The sequence below is a fragment of the Oncorhynchus mykiss genome, chromosome 4 (assembly GCF_057628025.1).
Source record: "Oncorhynchus mykiss isolate SJ-2025 chromosome 4, ASM5762802v1, whole genome shotgun sequence".
Lineage (NCBI taxonomy): Eukaryota > Metazoa > Chordata > Actinopteri > Salmoniformes > Salmonidae > Oncorhynchus > Oncorhynchus mykiss.
In genome coordinates this window covers 39,989,623-40,013,145 of record NC_143025.1, presented here as the reverse complement: position 1 = coordinate 40,013,145, position 23,523 = coordinate 39,989,623, and the positions used below count along the sequence as shown (strand labels likewise).

The 23,523-nt window shown below is 44.1% G+C and overlaps 1 protein-coding gene across 13 annotated transcripts in view; it reads left to right on the top strand.

Moving 5' to 3' along the window:
* Window positions 1-21,592, top strand: part of LOC110521797 (auxilin) — a 60,375-nt gene extending 38,783 nt beyond the window's left edge. For 6 of the 13 annotated variants that reach the window (XM_036969487.2, XM_090231998.1, XM_036969488.2 and 3 more), the window contains 14 exons: window positions 1,845-1,967; window positions 3,198-3,331; window positions 3,975-4,169; window positions 4,369-4,486; window positions 6,937-7,016; window positions 7,280-7,473; window positions 11,241-11,645; window positions 14,305-14,460; window positions 14,868-14,966; window positions 15,247-15,384; window positions 15,556-15,903; window positions 16,133-16,281; window positions 16,638-16,814; window positions 19,359-21,592. In XM_036969487.2, coding sequence (XP_036825382.1) covers window positions 1,845-1,967; window positions 3,198-3,331; window positions 3,975-4,169; window positions 4,369-4,486; window positions 6,937-7,016; window positions 7,280-7,473; window positions 11,241-11,645; window positions 14,305-14,460; window positions 14,868-14,966; window positions 15,247-15,384; window positions 15,556-15,903; window positions 16,133-16,281; window positions 16,638-16,814; window positions 19,359-19,460 — 2,418 coding nt within the window. In that variant the 3' untranslated portion in view covers window positions 19,461-21,592. Of the gene's footprint in view, window positions 1-1,844; window positions 1,968-3,197; window positions 3,332-3,974; window positions 4,170-4,368; window positions 4,487-6,936; window positions 7,017-7,279; window positions 7,474-10,649; window positions 10,801-11,240; window positions 11,646-14,304; window positions 14,461-14,867; window positions 14,967-15,246; window positions 15,385-15,555; window positions 15,904-16,132; window positions 16,282-16,637; window positions 16,815-19,358 lie in introns of those variants that run through there. The other 7 variants (XM_090231999.1, XM_090232000.1, XM_090231997.1 and 4 more) reach the window with 3 other exon arrangements.
* Window positions 21,593-23,523: the final 1,931 nt, after the last annotated feature.

Genomic DNA, 23,523 nt, shown 5'->3' with positions numbered 1-23,523 from the left:
TACTGTCTGGGAGTGGTCTGAGTGGGGAGGGGTAAAACTGAACATTAGCTGTTATTGTCAGAGAGGTTTGGAACTCTCTTTCTTATTGGTCTATTAACTACTTTATCGCACGATATCACCATGGAAGGCCAAAACTCCATCCCAACAAAGGATGATATTTCAGGTGGTCTTTTCAAACAACTCTTACACTAAAAGGGAGTTATCAGCATTTTCACAGTATTATTCTAACCTCATAGTGTGGAAATATATATAAAACATAGAATAATCTAGTTTTTGACATCAGGGGGCCTTTAAAACACTTCCCAGACAAACTGAGTTTTCATAAGATGGTAATCTGCAGTACAGTTTGAGGTACTGCAAAGGAAAGAATGTGATGACACTCATTGACATTGTTGCAAATGATAAGGAATAACCAATCGCAATGAGGCCTCGCCAGCTGTGAACTCTATAGCACGCTTCAGACAACCATGGTGAATGTGGCTGTACATCACTTTGCCTACTCCTAATTATTGTCTAATATGTTGGCATGCAGTTGTTTTGTGGTTGTTAAAAGGAATTTTTGACAATATTACCATTATTGTGACACTCCTGTTTGACAACTCTAAATTGCTTTGGCACAGTACATCAAGTCACTTGCTGATAATGTTGCATGCAACATTGTGTACAACATTTGAAAGGTCTATCATTTCCGTCGAACACAATCAAAGTTAACGTAAGCCCTAGATGCCTTCAGTTGCCCAACAAATCTTTTTTAACAATGTGATGTTTCACTCCAAAAGGATAACTTGAAATAACATGCTGTAGGTAATTAAATAATCAAAAGAAAAACTTGTTTATTTATTAGCGTAGTGGTTATTATTTAGGCATACAGTATCATGTGAAATCATTGAAATAGGCCTCATGTGAAATCATTGAAATAGGCTTCATGTGAAATCATTGAAATAGGTATTCAGTGAAATCTTGTGAAATAGGCCTCATGTGAAATCATTGAAATAGGCCTCATGTGAAATCTTGTGAAATAGGCCTCCTGTGAAATCTTGTGAAATAGGCCTCCTGTGAAATCTTGTGAAATAGGCCTCATGTGAAATCTTGTGAAATAGGCCTCCTGTGAAATAGGCCTCATGTGAAATCTTGTGAAATAGGCCTCATGTGAAATCATTGAAATAGACCTCATGTGAAATCCTTGAAATAGGCTGCTGCATAAATTAATGATAGATACCCATTGATTCTTGAAGAGTATAATTTATAAAATGCCTAATAGGCTTAGTTCAATTGTCGTAGCCATCAGAACCCATAGCATTAGCTTGTTTGACTCCAATGTTTGTGAACCATGTAAATGGAAACATTAATTAATTAATTCTATATCTTAATTCTATATCTTTGACACTGTGTCATTGATGGTTAGTCCTTGCATTCATACCTCGGTCTATGAATTCAAGAGGGATTACATTTCTCCAGACCCATCCCTCAGTTTTTTTGTTTGTTACCAAAACAGAGGTGGGGAGCGTTTGTTGTCTTTCAAGTCTAAAGTCACGACTATCCTCCTGAGCTCAGACTCTGCTCATTCACTGGTACAATGCAGCTGAAATGGCTGTGCAGTCTGCAGTTTCCTCTGCTCATGCAGATATTAGTGTACTGGGGGAAAGTGTGAATTCAAAATGGCTCTCTTTCTCGCTCTCTGGTAATGTCATTGTAATTACATGACTCATGTCACAGATCATCTCTATTTCTCTCTCTCTTTCTCTCGCTCTCTCTCCACCCCCTTCTCTCCCCACTCTTTCTCGACAACCCCTTCTCTCCCCCCCTCTCTGCCCCCCCCCCCCCCCCCCCCTCCCTCCCTCCAGGTCTCGGAGTGTAACTGGCCGCCCCGCCAGGCTCCCAGCCTGCACAACCTGTTTGCGGTGTGTAAGAACATGCACAACTGGCTCAAACAGAACCCCAAGAATGTGTGTGTCATCACCTGCTCGGTAAGACCAGACCCAGAGTTGTTATTCAGATTCACTTTCATCTTCTTCACTCGGTCCTTTTTCCTCTGTTCCTCTTCCCTTGCTTAAACTCCATTCCTTTCTCTCCACCTTCCTACCTCTATCTCCTACACCCTCCTCCTTCCCTTCTTCTCGTCGCCTCTGTCCTGAGAACCATCATTCAATTCAATACAATTCAAGGCGCCTTATTGGCATCGGGAAACATATGTTAACATTGCCAAAGCAAGTGAAGTAGACAATATACAAAAGTGAATCTCATTCACGCTCCGTCCTCACTTCTTTCTTGTTTACACACCATTCCTCTCTCTCTCTCCCCATCTCTTCCTTCCGTCTCCTCATCCTCCTCCTTCTATTGTTTCCTCCCTCCTCTCCCTCCTGTCCTGGGTTTGTCCTGGGTTTGTTTTGGGTTATCGGGACTGCCTGAGGTCCAAGGGAAACACAGCTTGGAGTGCTCAGGCTGCTGTTTCTGTTTCAGCTTCAGTTCCCACTGAGCTCTTTCACTGGCACTGCAGACCTTTAGCAAAGACAGATGAGCTCTGTATTCAAGAGAGAATATAACAATTGTGGACTGCAGCAGAATGCAATGACAACAACCTGATTGTCCGTTTGCTGCAGCAAAATAATTATGGGTCGAGAAATTATACATATTTAGAGGTGCGCTGTACATATTTGACTTAAGTACTACAGTACACTATGACTCTGGAATGGAATGCTTTCCACCGTGCTGTATGTGATTTTATTGTGCTTGGCAAGTTTATCGGTGTCGAGCAGTCACTGAGTATTTATGAGAGTTCTTCAAAATCTCTTCCTAAAACTCGAATGTTGCGTCGAAGCAAGAATGCTGGATGTATTTATAACTCTGGATATGTTCATTAAACAAAAAGAGACAGGAAATATATTTACATACCGTCTGTTTACTAACACTCACAGTGGCAGCAGATACGTGATAAACTCCGTGTGTGGAGTCCCTGTTTAGTGCTAGTGGAGGAATAAGTAGACGTGGGGCTGAAAACACAGATACCGTCGTCCCAACTCCTTGTCACTCATTGTCAAGAGTGATAGCAAAAACAGATCAGGGACCAGTCTACAGATATCGGCCATGCACAGGAAACATGGAACGGCCCTCCTAGTTTCTAGGAATCATGCATTGAGTTGTGTGAAGTGATCCACTGTAAGCTTTTCATCTATTGCTCTCTCACTCACCCTCTTCAGGATGGGCGTGCTCCCTCGGGTGTGCTGGTCTGTGCCATGTTCTGCTTTTGCCACCTCTTCAGCAACCCAGTGCCCGCCATGCAGCTACTCAGCGCCAAGAGACCCGGCTCAGGCCTCTGGCCCTCGCACCGGAGGTAGGTCAACAGAGAGGGTGTGTGTGTGTGTGTGTGTGTGTGTGTGTGTGTGTGTGTGTGCCTGTGTGTGAAAACACACGATTAGTGAAGTAAAATAAAATGAGGCACTGTAAACAGTCTTCTCCTCCCCGACCTTGAGTTTGATCATGTTTAGATGGATGAACATAAAAACCTCCTTCCTCCTTCCTCTTCCCCCTCCATTGCTCTCCTAAATCCTTTACGAGCCTATTTATTTTCCGATTGGCTGAGTCGCCGCGACACACACACCCCTCCTTGGTGACCTAACACCCACACGGCATGCCGCTTGACCACACAGCTGCTTCTCAATAACAAAGACTCCTTCATCCTTCAGTGCAAAAAGAGAGAGGCTGGTGTATAAGGACAGCGGAAACCAAACATCATCTTTGTTGGGGATTTGACGTTGTGTTTTGACGCTGGGAATGCTTTTTATGCAAGAACATCCGCACATAGGAGCGATTTCAAGTATTAAACTTTAAGATGGATAGCTTTGTGATTTTCGAGCACAAAAATGATCTTATCTGTATTAATGTACATAGACAATGTTTGTTTATAGGCCGTACTCAGTGCTTAGGGGAGGTTCATGTGTGTGACCTTGCATACTCTTTCTCTCGCACTTCTCCAGGTACATAGGCTATGTGTGCAGTATGGTATCAGAGAAGCCCTCCCTGCCCCACTCAAAGCCCCTGGTGGTCAAGGCGGTCACCATGAGTCCAGTACCCTGCTTCAACAAACAACGCATCGGCTGCAGACCTTTCTGTGAGGTCCTCATAGGGGAGACTAAGATCTTCTCTACGGCACAGGACTATGAGAGGATGCGGTAGGCACAGATGCAGACACAGATAAAGACAGACGGACACACAGAGACCTGGGTTGTCACCTGATTTTTGTTAATCCCGGATCCTCATGACTGGATTATCTAGTGCACTGAGTCGGAGACACACACACACACACACACACCATCTCTGACTACCTCTCTCTTTTTCTCTGTCTCTCTCTCACTCCCCCCTTTTTCTCAGAGAGCACAGGGTCCAGGATGGGAAGGTGGTCTTCCCTCTAGGTGTGAATGTCCAGGGTGATGTGGTCATCTCTGTCTATCATATGAGAAACACCATAGGAGGACGACTGCAGGCCAAGGTACAGTATAAGGCCTAGCACGCTAACAACACTGACACACTGTTTGCCTGAGGCTGATGCCACACAAGCGCTTGTACACCTGCATACACACACACGCACTCGCATTCAAACGCACAGATGTGCACATACAAGGACACACACACACATACGCACATGTAAATAGTGCCACATACACACAGAAATGTATACAGTTGGCCTTAATGTTTCGATTTTTGTTATCCTTGATGGCTTTTGTTTTTGCATAGTTTTCCTTCGTTTTTCTCACTTTTCTTGTTGGTTATTACCCGCATTGGGTGGGTGGTGGTTTTGGTTGGGTTGAATGGGGATGGTGACTTGGGGGGAGGGTGGGGGGGTTGGGGAGTGGAGTGGAGGGGAGGTTTTTCGGGGGGGACTGTGGGGTGATCTTGGATGGTTGGTGGCCTGGCGGTTGGGAGCTTGGGCTGGTGGCCAAGAGGTCACTGGTTCGGTTCCCCAATTCGACTTGGTGGGGGGGGGGATCTGTCCTTGTGCCCTTGGGCGGGGTGCTTGACTCTGGTTGCTCCTGTGGGTCGCTCTGGATGGGAGTGTCTGCTGGATGATTGAATGTAATGTAATGTTGTGCGGCTTCAATGCAGGTAGATTGTATGTTTTAAATATATATACAGTTGAAGTCGGAAGTTACAAACACTTAGGTTAGAGTCTTTCAGATTCGTTTTTCAACCTATCCACATATTTCTTGTTAACAAACTATAGTTTTGGCAAGTCGGTTAGGACATCTACTTTGTGCATGACAAAAGTCATTTTTCCAACAACAGATTACATAACCTGAAAGGCCGCTCAGCAAGGAAGAAGCCACTGCTCCAAAATCGCCATAAAAAAGCTAGACTACGGTTTGCAACTGCACATGGGGACAAAGATTGTACTTTTTGGAGACATTTCCTCTTGGCTGATGAAACAAAAATATAACTGTTTGGCCGTAACGACCATCATTATGTTTGGAGGAAAAAGAGGGAGGCTTTTGTCTGTCTGTAAATTTGTCTGTAAACAATTGTTGGAAAAATTACTTGTGTCATGCACAAAGTAGATGTCCTAACCGACTTGCCAAAACTATAGTTTGTTAACAAGAAATTTGTGTAGTGGTTGAAAAACAAGTTTTAATGACTCCAACCTAAGTGTATGTAAACTTCCTATTTCAACTGTATATACATATACACTGCCTTTGGAAAGTATTCAGACCCTTTGACTCTCCACATTTTGTTACGTTACAGCCTTATCTAAAATGGATGAAATAAATACAAATCCTCTCTACACACAATAGCAAATTATGACAAATATACTTTAAAAAAAGTAAAACATAAATACCTAATTTACATAAGTATTCAGACTCTTTGCTATGAGACTAAATTGAGCTCAGATGCATCCTTTTTCCATTGATCATCCTTGAGATATTTCTACAACTTTATTGGAGTCCACCTGTGGTAAATTCAATTGATTGGACATCATTTGAAAAGGCACACACCTGTCTATATAAGGTCCCACAGTTGACAGTGCATGTCAGAGCCATAAGGTCGAAGGAATTGTCCATAGAGTTCTGAGACAGGACTGTGTCAAGGCACAGACCTGGGGAAGGGTAACAAAACATTTCTAAGCACACGGCCAAGACAACGCAGGAGTGGCTTCGGGTCAAGTCTCTGAATGTCCTTGAGTGGTCCAGCCAGAGCCTGGACTTGAACCTCTCTGGAGAGACCTAAAAATAGCTGTGCAGCGACGCTCCCCATCCAACCTGAAGGAGCTTGAGAGGATCTGCACAGCAGAATGGGAGAAACTTCCCAAATACAGGTGTGCCAAGCTTGTAGTGTCATCCCTAAGAAGACTCAAGGCTGTAATCGCCGCCAACGGGGCTTAAAACAAAATACAGGGTCTGAATATTTATGTAAATGTGATATTTCAGGTTTTTATTTATAATACATTTGCAAACATTTCTAAAAATCTGTTTTTGTCATTATGGGGTATTGTGTATAGATTAAAGGGGAGGGGGGAACAATTTACTCAATTTCAGAATAAGGCTGTAACGTAACAACATTTGGAAAAAGTCCAGGGGTTTGAATGCTTTCCGAAGGCACTATATATATATATATATATATATATATATATATATGAACAGACTGACACTCACAGATGATGATATGCTATACTATGGGAGTTTCTGTGAGCTCTGATTTCATGAGATCATATCCTGATACATTGGCCTTTACAGACCGAGATTACGCTCCGGAAGATACTGCCACACGCTGACACGTTGACACACAAGGACGGATTACCATCTAATCGGACAGATTGTGTGCCCTGAAGGAACATAAACAAAGCACTAATGCGTTCAGACTCAATTAAGAAGTCTCCACAGTGTCATTGTTTGAGAAGAATTCCACTTCCTAAATCTAACTATGTTATTTGCTGGTTGGTATTTGCAGGTGTCCAACACCCAGATACTCCAGATCCAGTTCCACACAGGCTTCATCGCTCCAGGGACAACCGTGTTAAAGTTTACAAAGTGAGCGACTCTCTCTGCTGTCATCTGTACATGTGAATATTAATATGTGAAATACTTGATATTGTTTCAAATGTCAGCATATGTCATGATATGGACATGGCTCTTGCTTGAAACAGTGAACGAAGAACTAACTAACTCTCTATCTTGACACACACCACACACACACACACACACACACACACACACACACACACACACACACACACACACACACACACACACACACACACACACACACACACACACACACACAACCTGTCTAGGCCGGAGCTGGATGCGTGTGACTCTCCAGAGAAGTACCCACAACTGTTCCATGTGTTGGTGGACATTGAGGTGGAGGGTACAGACAAGCAGAAGGACCTGACCCCTCCCTGGGAACAGTTCCCTAATAAAGACCTGATCCCCAACGTACTGTTCTCATGTCACCAAGAGCACCAGGACGCCCTCGCCATCGCAGGTAGGGTAGAGGGGTGGACAACACACAGACACACAGGCAGAGGCGCACAGGACAGATGGACGCACACATATAGTGGCAGTCACAGATACACTGTGTGAGTCCAGATGGAAACATACACACACACACACAGGCAAAGATGTTCACACAGATACACACACCAGGGTTTTCGTTAGCCTGCAATTGCCGGCTTTTGGCCGATCCAAAAAATGTCAATCCTCCAGAGATGTTAGTTCGGGTTCAAGTCCGGGCTCTGGCTGGGCCAGAGGACATTCAGAGACTCCTGCGTTGTCTTGGCTGTGTGCTTAGGGTCGTTGTCCTGTTGGAAGGTGAACCTTCGCCCCAGTCTGAGGTCCTGAGCGCTCTGGAGAAGGTTTTCATCAAGGATCTTTCTGTACTTTGCTTCGTTCATATTTCCCTCGATCCTGACTAGTCTCCCAGTCCTTGCCACTGAAAAACATCCCCACAGCATGATGCTGCCACCACCATGCTTTACCGTAGAGATGGTACCAGGTTTCCTCCAGACGTGACGCTTGGCATTCAGGCCAAAAACTTTCATCTTGGTTTCATCAGACCAGAGAATCTTGTTTCTCATGGTCTGAGAGTCCTTTTGGTGCCTTTTGGCAAACTCCAAGCGGGATATCATGTGCCTTTTACTGCGGAGTGTCTTCCGTCTGGCCACTTTACTATAATGGCCTGATTGGTGGAGTGCTGCAGAGATGGTTGTCCTTCTGGAAGGTTCTCCCATTTCCACTGATGAACTCTGGAACTCTGTCAGAGTGACCATCGGGTTCTTGGTCACCTCCCTGACCAAGGCCCTTCTCCCCTGATTGCTCATTTTGGGCGGGCGTCCAGCTCTAGGAACAGTCTTGGTGGTTCCATACTTCCATTTAAGAATGATGGATGCCACTGTGTTCTTTTTTTTTTTGTACTGTTCCCCAGATTTGTGCATTGACACAATCCTTGCTCGTAGATCTACCCACAATTCATTCAACCTCATTGCTTGGTTTTTGCTCTGACTTGCACTGTCAACTGTGGGACTTTATATAGACAGGTGTGTGCCTTTCCAAATCATGTCCAATCAAGCTCAATTTCGAGTCTCATAGCAAAGGGTCTGAAAACTTAGGTAAATAAGGGATTTCTAATGTTACCTTTTTATAAATGTGCAAAATTGTCTAAAAACCTTTTTTCGCATTGTAATTATGGGGTATTGTGTGTAGATTGATGAGGAAAAACAATTTTCTAATACATTTTAGAATTGAGCCTGTAACGTAGCAAAATGTGGAAAAAGTGAAGGGGTCTGAATACTTTCCAAATGCACTGTATCTTTGCCACACATCTCTCCCCTTCTTGTTCAACATTGGAAATTATACTCAAGACACATTAACTTCACATATTTGAGATGCTTTCCGCTGACAGCCGCAACTCAATAATCAGCTAGGCATATTGCCAAGCACGCTGCCCAAATTGCGGGTTTCCCAAACGGGCATAGGCCTATGAGCTTGTGGTCTGAAACAATCCACAGCAGTTTTCTTTTATCAGAAGCTGATGATCCTCAATTCCTCTGTGGTTAAATCTCTGCTTTCTGGTGAAGTATTTTGAAGTATTTGATTTTTTTGTATTTCCCTTTACTTCCGTATTGGAACCACTGTGCCATTTCTCTCCTGTTGTATTGATTTTCATAATCAACTTTCTTCCGTTGTCCAGAAGCCAAAGGCACAATCCTAGTCATATTAGCAACCCATCCTAGTTGTTGCATCTTTAGGTTCCCCCTCTTTCCAAGTTTCTAACAGAGATTTTCATCTCTGTCACGTACAGTGTGGAACCGCCATAAGGTGCACAGTATAGAATGGTGTTTTCCCAGGTGCACTGTTTAGAATGGTGTTTTCCCAGGTGCACTGTTTAGAATGGTGTTTTCCCAGGTGCACTGTTTAGAATGGTGTTTTCCCAGGTGCACAGTATAGAATGGTGTTTTCCCAGGTGCACAGTATAGAATGGTGTTTTCCCAGGTGCACAGTATAGAATGGTGTTTTCCCAGGTGCACAGTATAGAATGGTGTTTTCCCAGGTGCACTGTTTAGAATGGTGTTTTCCCAGGTGCACAGTATAGAATGGTGTTTTCCCAGGTGCACTGTTTAGAATGGTGTTTTCCCAGGTGCATTGTTTAGAATGGTGTTTTCCCAGGTGCACTGTTTAGAATGGTGTTTTCCCAGGTGCATTGTTTAGAATGGTGTTTTCCCAGGTGCACTGTTTAGAATGGTGTTTTCCCAGGTGCACTGTTTAGAATGGTGTTTTCCCAGGTGCACTGTTTAGAATGGTGTTTTCCCAGGTGCACTGTTTAGAATGGTGTTTTCCCAGGTGCACTGTTTAGAATGGTGTTTTCCCAGGTGCACAGTATAGAATGGTGTTTTCCCAGGTGCACAGTATAGAATGGTGTTTTCCCAGGTGCACTGTTTAGAATGGTGTTTTCCCAGGTGCACTGTTTAGAATGGTGTTTTCCCAGGTGCACTGTTTAGAATGGTGTTTTCCCAGGTGCACAGTATAGAATGGTGTTTTCCCAGGTGCACAGTATAGAATGGTGTTTTCCCAGGTGCACAGTATAGAATGGTGTTTTCCCAGGTGCACTGTTTAGAATGGTGTTTTCCCAGGTGCACTGTTTAGAATGGTGTTTTCCCAGGTGCACTGTTTAGAATGGTGTTTTCCCAGGTGCACAGTATAGAATGGTGTTTTCCCAGGTGCACTGTTTAGAATGGTGTTTTCCCATGTGCACTGTTTAGAATGGTGTTTTCCCAGGTGCACTGTTTAGAATGGTGTTTTCCCAGGTGCACTGTTTAGAATGGTGTTTTCCCAGGTGCACTGTTTAGAATGGTGTTTTCCCAGGTGCACTGTTTAGAATGGTGTTTTCCCAGGTGCACTGTTCTATCATTCTGAGCACCGTGGGTGGACACTAATGGGTTATACACCCAATGCATATGGATCCGGCAATTTTCTCAAATGGGCGGTAAATTTGAATCTTCCCGATCACGTTGTCTAAAGGAAACCCTGACACACACGCATGCGAACATACAGCATACACATACAACCTGACACAGACGAGCACGGCATTGATACAAGCGCTGACACAGAGGTACACACAGAGGCCTGTAGATACTGTGTGCTCCAAGACACACACATGCAAATGGAAACTATGCACGCTGACACAGATAGCTAAACATAGGCAGACACTCATATGGCCACCGCTAACTGAGAGCTGCTGTTGATGTTCTTTCTCAACCTAACATTGGTTTCATTCTCTCCTTCCAAGATGAGATGGAGGGACTGGACTTGGAGGGTAAGGTCTAGAGTAGAGGAGACCACAAAACACTCTCATTAAAAAAGGTGTTATCTAGAACCTAAAAGGGTTCTTCTTCAGCTGTCCCCATAGGAGAACCCTTTAAAAAAAACGTTTTGGTTCCAGGTAGAACCCTTTTGAGTTCAATGTAGAACCCTTTCCAGAGGGGAAAGAGATACTATTGTAGAGATGCTAGCTATTGTAGTTATAGGAAATCAGCTCCCCTGGTTGAAGTTAGATAAGCTTTGTCACTCTGCTGTGGTGGCTAGCAATATGCATACCTATAGCAAAGTTATATTTCCTGTTCTCCTGTAGAATACTTTGTGGAAAGCAAACCCATGTGTTATTAAAGGAAGACCACGTTTTCCTGATGTAACCTACCTCTTATATCTCTCTCTCTCCTCTCCCCCTCCCCTCTCTCCGCCCTCTGACCTGTGCAGAGCCAAGCCGGTCCCACAGTGGTTCAGACAGTCGCCCTCACGGGGAGGACAGTGAGCCATCTGATGATGAGATGCTGTCCCTGTCCAGCCAGCAGAGCAACGCTAGCGGAGAGCGACACGGAGGGGCTCAGGCTGGCCCCAGGGGCCCCAAGAGACCAGAGCAGCCTCAGGCCCTCGCCACTGCTCCTCCTCCCCCAGAAGAGATGGACCTCCTGGGCCTGGATGGGGCTGCTGTGAACTGCCCCTGCCCCAAACCCCAGCCCCCCACCACCAACACCACCACAGACCTCCTGGGGGATCTGTTTGGAGCCTCCCCACAGCCCCCGCCTGGGAGTGGGCCCGCCTCGGCCCAGTCCACCCCCCAGAAAATAGCCCCTCCCTCCACCTCCCCTTGCCCCTCCCCAGGTACGTAGTCAATGGATATTATAACATACAGTTGAAGTTGGAAGTTTGCATACACTTAGGTTGGAGTCATTAAAACTTGTTTTTCAACCACTCCACAATTTTCTTGTTAACAAACTATAGTTTTGGCAAGTCGGTTAGGACATCTACTTTGTGCATGACACAAGTAATTTTTCCAATAATTGTTTACAGACAGATTATTTCACTTATAATTCACTGTATCACAATTCCTGTGGGTCAGAAGTTTACATACACTAAGTTGACTGTGCCTTTCTTGGATAATTCCAGAAAATGATGTCATGGCTTTAGAAGCTTCTGATAGGCTAATTGACATAATTAGAGTCAATTGGAGGTGTACCTGTGGATGTATTTCAAGGCCTACCTTCAAACTCAGTGCCTCTTTGCTTGACATTGTGGGAAAATCAAAAGAAATCAGCCAAGACCTCAGAAAAAAAAACTGTAGACCTCCACATGTCTGGTTCATTTCCAAACGCCTGAAGGTACCACGTTCATCTGTACAAACAATAGTACGCAAGTATAAACACCATGGGACCATGCAGCCATCATCCCGCTCAGGAAGGAGACGTGTTCTGTCTCCTAGAGATGAACGTACTTTGGTGCGAAAAGTGCAAATCAATCCCAGAATAACATCAAAGGACCTTGCGAAGATGCTGGAGGAAACAGGTACAAAGGTATCTATATCCACAGTAAAACGAGTCCTATATCAACATAATCTAAAAAGCCGCTCAGAAAGGAAGAAGCCACTGCTCCAAAACAGCTATAAGAAAAGCCATACTACGGTTTGCAATTGCACATTTGACAAAGATTGTACTTTTTGGAGAAATGTCCTCTAGTTTGATGATACAAAAATATTACTTTTTGGCCATAATGACCATCGTTATGTTTGGAAGAAAAAGGGGAAGGCTTGCAAGCCGAAGAACACCATCCCAACCGTGTAGCACGGGGGTGACAGCATCATGTTGTGGGGGTGCTTTGCTGCAGGAGGGAGTGGTGCACTTCACAAAATAGATGGCAACATGAGGAAAGAAAATTATGTGGATATATATCTCAAGACATCAGTCAGGAAGTTGAAGCTTGGTCGCAAATGGGTCTTCCAAATGGACAAGGACCCCAAGCATACTTCCAAAGTTGTGGCAAAATGGCTTAAGGACAACAAGTCAAGGTATTGGAGTGGCCATCACAAAGTCCTGACCTCAATCCTACAGAAAATGTGTGGACAGAACTGAAAAAGCATGTGCTAGCAAAGAGGCCTACAAACCTGACTCAGTTACACCAGCTCTGTCCGGAGGAATGGGCCAAAATTCACCCAACTTATTGTGGGAAGCTTGTGGAAGGCTACCCGAAACATTTGACCCAAGATAAACAATTTAAAGGCAATGCTACCAAATACTAATTGAGTGTATGTAAACTTCGGACCCACTGGGAATATGATGAAATAAATAAAAGCTGAAATAAATCATTCTCTCTACTATTATTCTGACATTTCACATTATTAAAATAAAGTGGTGATCCTAACTGACCTAAGACAGGGAATTTTTCACCTGCGCTGAATAAAACAGGTGTAGACCTTACCGTGAAATCCTTACTTACAGGCCTTTAACCAACAATGCAGAATTTTTTAAAAAGGTAATAAGAAAATAATTAATATAAAGTAAGAAAAAAAGTAACAACAAAATAATAATAACGAGGCTGTATACAGGGGGTACCGGTACAGGTTAGTTGAGGTAATGTGTACATGTACTGTAGGTAGGGGTAAATAACAAGTAGCAGCAGTGCAAAAAAAAGGGGGTTTATACAAATAGTCTGTGTAGCCATTTGATTAACTGCTTAGCAGTTTTATGGCTTACGGGTAGATGCTGTTAAGGAGCCTTTTGGACCTAGACTTGGTGCTCCGGTACCACTTGCTGTGTGGTAGCAGAGATAGTCTATGATTAGGGTGCCGATTGTCTTTGACAATTTTTGACACCGCCTGGTACAGAGGTCCTGGATGGCAGAAAGCTTGGCCGCAGTGATGTACTAGGCCGTAAGCGCTACCCTCTGTAGCACCTTACGGTCGGATGCTGAGCAGTTGTCATACTAAGTGGTGTTGCAGCTGTAGAACTTTTTGAGGATCTGAGGACCCATGCCAAATCTTTTCAGTGTCCTGATGGGGAATAGGCGTCGTCGTGCCCTCTTCACGACTGTCTTGTTGTGTTTGGACCATAATAGTTTGTTGGTGATGTGGACACCAAGGAACTTGAAGCTCTCGACCCATTCCACTAAAGCCCTGTCAATGTGAATGGGGGTATGCTTGGCTCTCCTTTTCCTGTGGTCCACGCTCTTTTGTCTTACTCACATTGAGGGAGAGGTTGTTGTCTGACCTCCTCCCTATAGGCTGTCTCATCGTTGTCAGTGATCAGGCCTACCACCGCTGTGCCATCGGCAAACTTAATGACAATGGTGTTGGAGTCGTGGGTGACCACGCAGGGAATTCAAGTTTATTCGTCTGTTTTGTTTATTTTCTCACAGATGTGTACATAGATTAACATACTATCTGTTTCCTATGCCATCCAGAAATAAATGCCAGTCCAAGATAAATAAAATGTATTGAATTGAATCGAATAGTAAAGTATGGTTTATGCTTTTCTCTCTGCCCACCCAGCATTCGACCCATTTGGGGCGGGTCCGATGCCCAAGCCCCAGGAGCTGATGGGTTCCTTCCGGGGTCCAGCAGGTAACCTTGGTAACCTGGGGCTGCCTGCCCCCCTCCTGCATGCAGCTCGCTCTCCGTCCCCCACTATGCAGAACACTGGCAAGGGTGATGGCATGACTACACTGCATCTGTAGAGGCACCATCTATCCACTAACATTTCTCACTATCCACTATTCACTTCTTTACACGGGTACTCTGTTGCTTTAGCCAAACGTTTGCGTTGGGTAATGTACTGCTGCATATGCATGCACATAATGTGTGTTGATCAATGGGAATTTAAGCTGCAGGTTTTCAGGGAGATCTGAATGGAATGGCTATTGTATGGTTACAGTGATTGCTATTGGTATTGGTATGGTTCCACTCTTAGTTGGGTAGCCTAACGGCAATGGTAATAATGTGGTTAGGATTTGTGGTATGGTTATATGTCTGTTTGTGACGGTAGCATGACCTCATCTCTTTCCTCCGATTGTCTGTTAGGCGTGTCTGTCACTGATGTTTCTGTGCTCTGATAGGACGGAGCTCCCCAGTCCCGCCCACCACCCCTGTGGTCACCATTCAGCAGCCTCCCAACGCCATGGGAGGATGGGACTGGAACAAGTCTGCAGCTCCAGGTAAGCTCTACTGATGTGCCACATTTACGGACGACATCTGCAGAGGCGCTGGTCTGAGAACATAGGAACTACCATCTGCCACGAACAACAGAGAGCTATGGCATGCTATCGATCATCCAGCGTACTGTGCCAAAATAAGCAAGCAAGCATGTGTTCACGTCAGAAGGCTCCCTACTTAATAGTGCCCTCTACTGGTGCTCATGAGAATCACATTCATAGAACGGCAGTGCCCACTGTATTGTACAGTATTTAAACTGTGTTGTTGTGAATTCTGTGTTAGGAGGGGGTTTTGGTATGGGCAGTAGGTCAGCCAGCACCAGTCCTACCGGATCAGTCCACAGCACCCCCACACACCAGGTCAAACCCAAGACCCTGGACCCATTCGCTGATATTGGAAACCTGGGGGGCAGTCTGGGAGGTCAGTGAAGGCTTCCAATACTGTACTAACAGATGCTATAAAATATGTCATGTCATGTTACGTTACGTTATGTTATGCTAGTTGTGTTATGACAGTTATGTTATAGATAGATAACTTCATTCTCATTGTTGAACTTTCTGTGAACATTCCTCCTTATATATCGGTCTATAGGAGGCTCTGGCTTCTCCAGTAAGCCTACCACCCCTACAGGCACCACCCCTGCCTTCCCACCCATGGGCTCCCCTTCACGGCCTCCTCCCTCGCCCCAGCACGGTGGGGGCTGGCAGGCTAACACAGGCTTCCCCTCGTGGCAGCCCGGTGGTGGCGGTGGTGGAGGGCAGGCAGGGTGGCAGCCCCAACCCCAGGGTCAGGGTGGCCCACCCTCCCAGCCCAAACCCAGCCCCAGCCACTCCATGCCGCACACCTCCCCCTCCAACAGACCCAACTACAACATCAGTTTCTCTGCCATGGGAGGAGGGGCTGCTCCCAATGCAGCCGGGAAACCACAGCCAAACATGGGTGAGTCAATGGGAGACTGGGAGGCTGGTTGTAATCATACTGGGATGGATAGACTGTTGGGTTGTTTTTCCCCCAAAATAACTTGTGTTGCTCTTGATTAATGGACAAATGTGCCACCTGAAACTGACCTGTATGCATGTGATTTGTGCTGGTAGTCATTCATCATAAGACTGCACATATACTGTTTTGTAAGCGAGATGAGAGAAGATGTTTACATTCTCCCTTCCAGGTACCAAGCCCAAAGTTGCAACGGCTAACTTCGATGACCTGCTGTCTGGCCAAGGCTTTGCTGGAGCCAAAAAGAAGGAAGGTCCCAGGACAATAGCAGAGATGAGGAAGGAGGAGATGGCTAAAGAGATGGACCCCGAGAAACTCAAGGTAGTCTTACAGTGGCCAATCACTAGCCTTGGACCAAGAGTTGGAGAGTTCCGTGAAGATACAGTAGGACTACAGGGGGGAAAGGGAGTCAAATGTTGGTCCTCTGTAGCTTAGTTGGTAGAGCATGGCGCTTACAACGCCAGGATTGTGGGTTCGATTCCCAGGACCATCCACATGTAAAATGTATGCATGCATCACTGTAAGTTGATTTACATAAAAATGTAATATATTATTAGAGCCTCTTTAGACAGCCGGAGAAAAATAAGCTGAAGATTTGGAAGAAGGCTTGTGAGATCTTTGTTGTATCGGTGAGTCTCCTGTTTATCTGACCTTGGCTTTCCCCTCTCTACCCCCAGATTCTGGATTGGATCGAGGGGAAGGAGCGTAACATCCGGGCCTTGCTGTCCACCATGCACACAGTGCTCTGGGAGGGGGAGACCCGCTGGAAGCCTGTAGGCATGGCTGACCTGGTGACCCCAGAGCAAGTCAAGAAGGTTTACCGCAAAGCCGTGCTGGTGGTCCATCCAGACAAGGTGAGATGGAAGGGAGAGGTTTACATTGTAACACACACGTACGCACACGTACGCAAGCAAGCACACACGCATACATTCACATGTGTCCACGCTTTCCGTTAGGAAAATGTGTCTCTGGACATTTGATCGGCAGCATTTTAATTTACTGGACATTTGAGAAATTTACCCGACCCATATGCATTGGGTGTTGCTAATTCATCTTAACAGAACATGCAACTTGGGGAGACCTTTTTACCGAATTCCGATACGCACATTGAAGATGTTAAAATAACTGTCCACATTTACTTTTCCTCAGCCAACAAGACGAGTAACTACTATTCCCCATAGTAGAAAGGTTGACTTATTCTGTGTTTAAAGCTATGAGGTTGATGCAACAGATCTGAACCTTTAGCTTAAAATGTTGATAAACTAAACTCAGCAAAAAAAGAAACGTCTTCTCACTGTCAACTGCGTTTATTTTCAGCAAACTTAACATGTGTAAATATTTGTATGATTATAACAAGATTCAACAACTGAGACAAAGTGCACAGGTTCCACAGACGTGACTAACAGAAATGGAATAATGTGTCCCTGAACAAAGGAGGGGTCAAAATCAAAAATAACAGTCAGTATTTGGTGTGGCCACCAGCTGCATTAAGTACTGCACTGCATCTCCTCCTCATGGACTGCACCAGATTTGCCCGTTCTTGCTGTGAGATGTTACCCCACTTTTCCACCAAGACACCTGCAAGTTCCCGGACATTTCTGGGGGGAATGGCCCTAGCCCTCACCCACCGATCCAACAGGTCCCAGATGTGCTCAATGGGATTGAGATCCAGGCTCTTCGCTGGCTATGGCAGAACACTGACATTCCTGTCTTGCAGGAAATCACGCACAGAACGAGCAATATGGCTGGTGGCATTGTCATGCTGGAGGGTCATGTCAGGATGAGCCTGCAGGAAGGGTACCACATGAGGGAGGAGGATGTCTTCCCTGCAACGCACTGCGTTGAGATTGACTTCAATGACAACAAGCACTTGTCCGAGAATGCTGTGACAAACCGCCCCAGACCATGCTGTGCGTTACAGGGACCCTCCACCTCAATCCCGCTCCAGAGTACAGGCCTCGGTGTAACGCTCATTCCTTCGACGATAAACGCAAATCCGACCATCACCCCTGGTGAGACAAAACCACAAGTCGTCAGTGAAGAGCACTTTTTGCCAGTGTTGTCTGGTCCAGCGACGGTGGGTTTGTGCCCATAGGCGTCGTTGTTGCCGGTGATGTCTGGTGAGGACCTGCCTTTACAACAGGCCTTCAAGCCCTCAGTCCAGCCTCTCTCAGCCTATTGCGGACAGTCTGAGCACTGATGGAGGGATTGTGTGTTCCTGGTGTAACTCGGGCAGTTGTTGTCATCCTGTACCTGTCCCACAAGTGTGATGTTCGGATGTACCGATCCTGTACAGGTGTTGTTACACGTGGTCCGCCACTGCGAGGACGATCAACTGTCTCTGTAGTGCTGTCTTAGGCATCTCACAGTACAGACATTGCAATTTATTGCCCTGGCCACATCTGCAGTCCTCATACCTCCTTGCAGCGTGCCTAAGCACGTTCATACAGCTGAGCAGGGACCTTGGGCATCTTTCTTTTGGTGTTTTTCAGAGTCAGTAGAAAGACCTCTTCAGTGTCCGAAGTTTTCATAATTGTGACCTTAATTGTCTAACATCTGTAAGCACAGGTGCATGTTCATTAATTGTTTATGGTTCATTTTATTCATTTAACCTTTATTTAACTAGGCAAGTCAGTTAAGAACAAATTAAGAGCGACAGATTTTTACTTTGTCAACTCGGGGATTCGATCTAGCAACATTTTTGGTTACTGGCCCAATGCTATAACCACTAGGCTATCTGCTGCCACTAGACTACCTGCCGTTCATTAAACAAGCATGGGAAAGTGTTTAAACCCTTTAAACCTTTTACATTTAAACCCTTTACAAGGTCTGTGAAGTTATTTGGATATTTACGAATTATCTTTGAAAGACAGGGTCCTGAAAAAGGGACGTTTCTTTATTTTGCTGAGTTTATTATTTCTTCACATTATAAGCTCAGCAATGCACACAAGACAGTAGGTTCGTTCCATAATGCAATTAGTGGAAAAACACAGTTGTCAAATGCTCACCAAAATATACTTCATTGCATTCTATCTATTGCTTTAGTAAGCAGTAGGCATTTCAAATGAAATGTGGAGTGGCGCTTTATACTATGGTTACGTGATGACGTCACGTACCTTCCAAGTGGTTCGGCAACCATCATTTATTTGAAACATATTCAGTCAACATTTCCATCACCATTTGTCGCAGCAAAGAAAGGTTGACAAAAGAAATCGACCTCTGTTGAACGGATCCACATTTTTTTCAATCTTTAGAACATTTCTTCTATAGCTGCCGTTTTCCATTACACATCGCAATAAAAATGTTTTGGTGACATTGCTTTTGGCGTATAAACCTGGGTCAATGGGAACCTGCCTACTGATTGATGTTTTTTTTCTCCCCATCTTCCCCTCTCCCAGGCCACGGGACAGCCCTATGAACAATATGCCAAGATGATATTTATGGAACTGAATGACGCCTGGTCAGAATTTGACAGCCAAGGACAGAAAGCACTCTACTGAGCTGATAGAAAAAGAGAGAACGCGAGACAGGCTTCGTGCCCACCCACCCCTGACCCCTCCGTGAACAATAATCAAGCTCCCACCAGATCTGTGACTCCCGTCGCCTTCTCTTCTCTTTACTGCCCCGTGGACTCCGTAGAGACCTCAATAGCCAGACTAACAGTGTAACCGTGTCAGAAAAAGATCTGCCGACCCACCTATCTTATGTCTATCTGGTGGCAGCACTGTCCAACAAGAACTGTTCAATGCTGTCCCTACGTGTCCTAGTCCTGAACCAAGCAACGCAGAGTCATCCAGCAGTCTATGGAGACACATCACCAAATAGCGATACTGTCCACCTAATGCACTGGACACAGGTGATAATGACACACCTGTAGTCACAGTGTGGTTAGTCACAGGTGATAATGACACACCTCTAGTCACAGTGTGGTTAGTCACAGGTGATAACGACACGCCTGTGGTCACAGTGTGGTTAGTCACAGGTGCTGTGTAACAGCCAGGATATGACTGTATGAACTATAATCGCCAAGGAAGATGTTTTATCAATGTTTTACTGTCAAATAACAACAAAAGAGACTCAGTGTTTCAAAAAAGCACAACTGGCTGGTTCGAGTGTTTAGAAAGGTGCAGTACGTCATTAGGTTAGTCTGGTGACTCGTTTGCAGCCTGTAGTCACTCTAAAGGTACTCATTCGCGTCTTTACAGTCACTGTCCGGTGTCTACAGTCTCATAGGAACCAGGGTGTAAAATATATCATAGAATAATTCCATATCACACTACTGTACTTATCTAAGAACCAAACTGCTGCTGCTAGTGTTTCCATCGGGCTCATCAACGCCATTAGTCGTGTATTTACTTTTAATGATGTTAACTTATTCACTTGTACTATCGGATGTTTGTGTCATACTGTGACGCTTATGTCTATGTTGATCCCTCCCAAAGAAGAACTGGTGTTTTATTTTTGAGAATGTTTCAGTGAAATACAGTGGGGGTCTTTTTCCTGTCCCTCTAATGTCTCTCTCAGAAGCCTTTGCTATTGACCCACGAGTGAAATGACGTTTTAATCCAAGGCCACATGTCACTGATGTTGTTTGCAGATGGGTGTTTCAAAATATGGTATCTGGTGTAGGACAAATAACCCATCAAGCAATTTTATGTTTATGTGCATCTGCTTCAGTAAGAGCCCCCCCGTTTGTTTGAAGCATATATTTTCTGCATGCACTGACTGGGACCACTTATTGAAGACTTGGACTTTATTTTACTGCATATGGTGGCACATCATTTCATAATGCATGCTCATGATACTGGCGTTTTGTTTGACTACTATCCAGACCCTAACATGGAGCCATCTCTCCCTCATCTGTGTGTCATGAGAACATACAACACCTGACATGTACAACCATGTCTTAACATACCGAAAGCTGCATATCAATGTTTCAGCAAGGCTTGTTCTCTCTTATCTGTGTGGACCATTTCGCTAAACGAGAACAAGAGAGACACTGCACATCTATTTCATCTGATACAACCACTCACTTGTTTTTTTTCTTCTCTCTGCTTGTATACTGACACTGTCAAACCTTTCCTGGGTTCCATCCTTTGTGAAATGGTACCGCCTGGGTTGTGGACAACGTGTACACTGACTGACCACTGAGCAGTGCAGAACTAAAGAGGCTGTCTGTCCGCTGTAGGCTATGATGCTTTTTCTGGTGACTATACCAATGGCAGGAGTTGTGACTGTGTAGTATGTATGTATGTACAGTATGTATGTACACTGAGGTTGTGTGTGTGTTTGTGAGATAAGCCCTATATGCTCCCTTGCTGATTGAAATCTCTGTCTACCTGCAATCTTAAGGCAATGTTAAAACGCTAAACCTCTCTATATAGTGGATGTGTGTTGTGGAAACCGCTGCACGTACATGAGGATGTGATACGATTTGGATACAACTACTGTACGTGTTTGCTTGTCTGCTGTAAAAGCATTACTACTAAAAGTGTTAACTTCTGTTTCTGTGTTTCTCTTCGTGGGTTCTGTTTACCCTCACAGGATGTACATAGTGATGACGTGATGAGGTGCAATGCACAAATAAATAGAGAAGTAGAACATGGAGTGAGAAACAACAGACCAATCAAATGTGTCTGTTTTCATTATTTCCCCACAAATGCATTCTGCAGCTACAGTGTTCACGGCCCCTTTCGCTGACTTTTGTGAGACTCAATCTTTGTCAGGATTGTTATTATGCATAAATTAGACATATATTGATATATCCATGTTAATTGTATTTGTGAAAATGTACTTTAAGATCACAGTAGATTATTAATTACAGTAATCACATTTTGGAACCACATTTGAGTAATTCATGTTGACCACTAGAGGACAGTGGTTGGCCAATTTAGAGTGTCCTCCGTCTGCCTGTCCTGCCTTATGACTGATCAATGATGTGAAAACATGTTTACGTGGATGATGCTAGAAATGTATGGTAATGAGCTGCTATGGGCTCAGGCACATTGCATTTTATGTTCCTACTCTACCTCCTATCATGTCTCTCTTTTAATTTGTGAGATCTGATCTGAGATGAATGGATAGGTGAGATTTCTGTGTGCTATAAACCAAATCCAGACCCGTCCTCATCACTGTCCCAAAGGAAATAGGCTAACGCTTTACATTAAGTTGCCTCTATTACTATGTAACTACACAGTAATAACTGTAGTAACAACATAGTAGTTACATAGGTATTACTATGTAATTGCATGGTAATAGGGTTTAGCGCTATCAGATATTACATAATTGCAAAAAGGAATGTACAATTACACATCCACTTGCTGAAGGTTATTCCGCATGTGCAATTACTGTTAGTACACATTTTCTTGTTCCAGTATGTAACTAATAATTTGTAATCACAAGTTTGTAATCACAAGTCACATGTGAATTTTCATGTTAACGACTCCAACATGTGACATTGTTATATAACTACAGGGTGCCACTACCATCAAATCTACAGGTAATACCAGGGTTGATAATTAGTCTAGGACCTAGAAACAACAACTGTAACAAGTCACACCTGTCATTAACTACCAGTCATTTTCAAGTAGTTAAGTTCTATGATATGACCTGGCTCAAAGGCTATACCGAATCAAGTGTAACGTAAGAACAATGTATTCACATGGGATATACTGGAATTACCATGTATCTACCCAGAGAAAGCAACTTAATGTAAAGTGAAACCCAGTTGGGTATAACCTTTAAAATCACTATGTGGATACAATTTAGCAATCTTTGCAGACAACAGGCTAACCAGTAGACATGTATTTACAATGCAAGCAACTTAATGTAAAGTGAAGTGACTGTTTTAATTACTTTGTAGTTACAATGTAACAACCGTTGCTAACCAGGAGAAATAAGGAGATATGTTAGACTTTTCTTTAATTCATGGATTTGACAAAGATTAATATTCAAACCATTGTAATTAAATGACCCATTTCAGACTTAAAGCAATAACTATTAGTAAAACATACTAGCTAGTAAGCATAGCTGCAGGAAGTAGGGGTGCTGAGGGTGCTGCAACACCTGAAAAATCGGAATTAACAAACAATATTAATAACTCTTTAGAACCCATAGAGGCTGCAACTGACTTTCTTTAAGTTACTATAGTGGATTTGTTTTTCTAACAATATCTTTGTCAATATTGCAAAATTATCTTGCAAACAAACCTGTTGTCGTATTCGCTGTCATTTGACTTTTAACAGAAAAAAACACTTAATTACTCAAAATGATGGCGCCAAAGTGGAAGAGGCTGTGTATCTATGCTGGTTGGTGAGACGGATTCGAACACGTACTTGCACTTAGAAAGCGACGATGTCGAGGTGAGTGAAATAAGTAAACAGCAACAAATGCAGTGCATTTGGAAGTAATCAGACCCCTTGAATTTTTCCACATTTTGCTACTTTAAAAAATGATCATCATCAATCTACACACAATACCCCATAATGACAAAGCAAAAACAGGTTTTTAGACATTTTTGCACATTTATTAAAAAACGAAAAACTGAAATATCACATTTACATA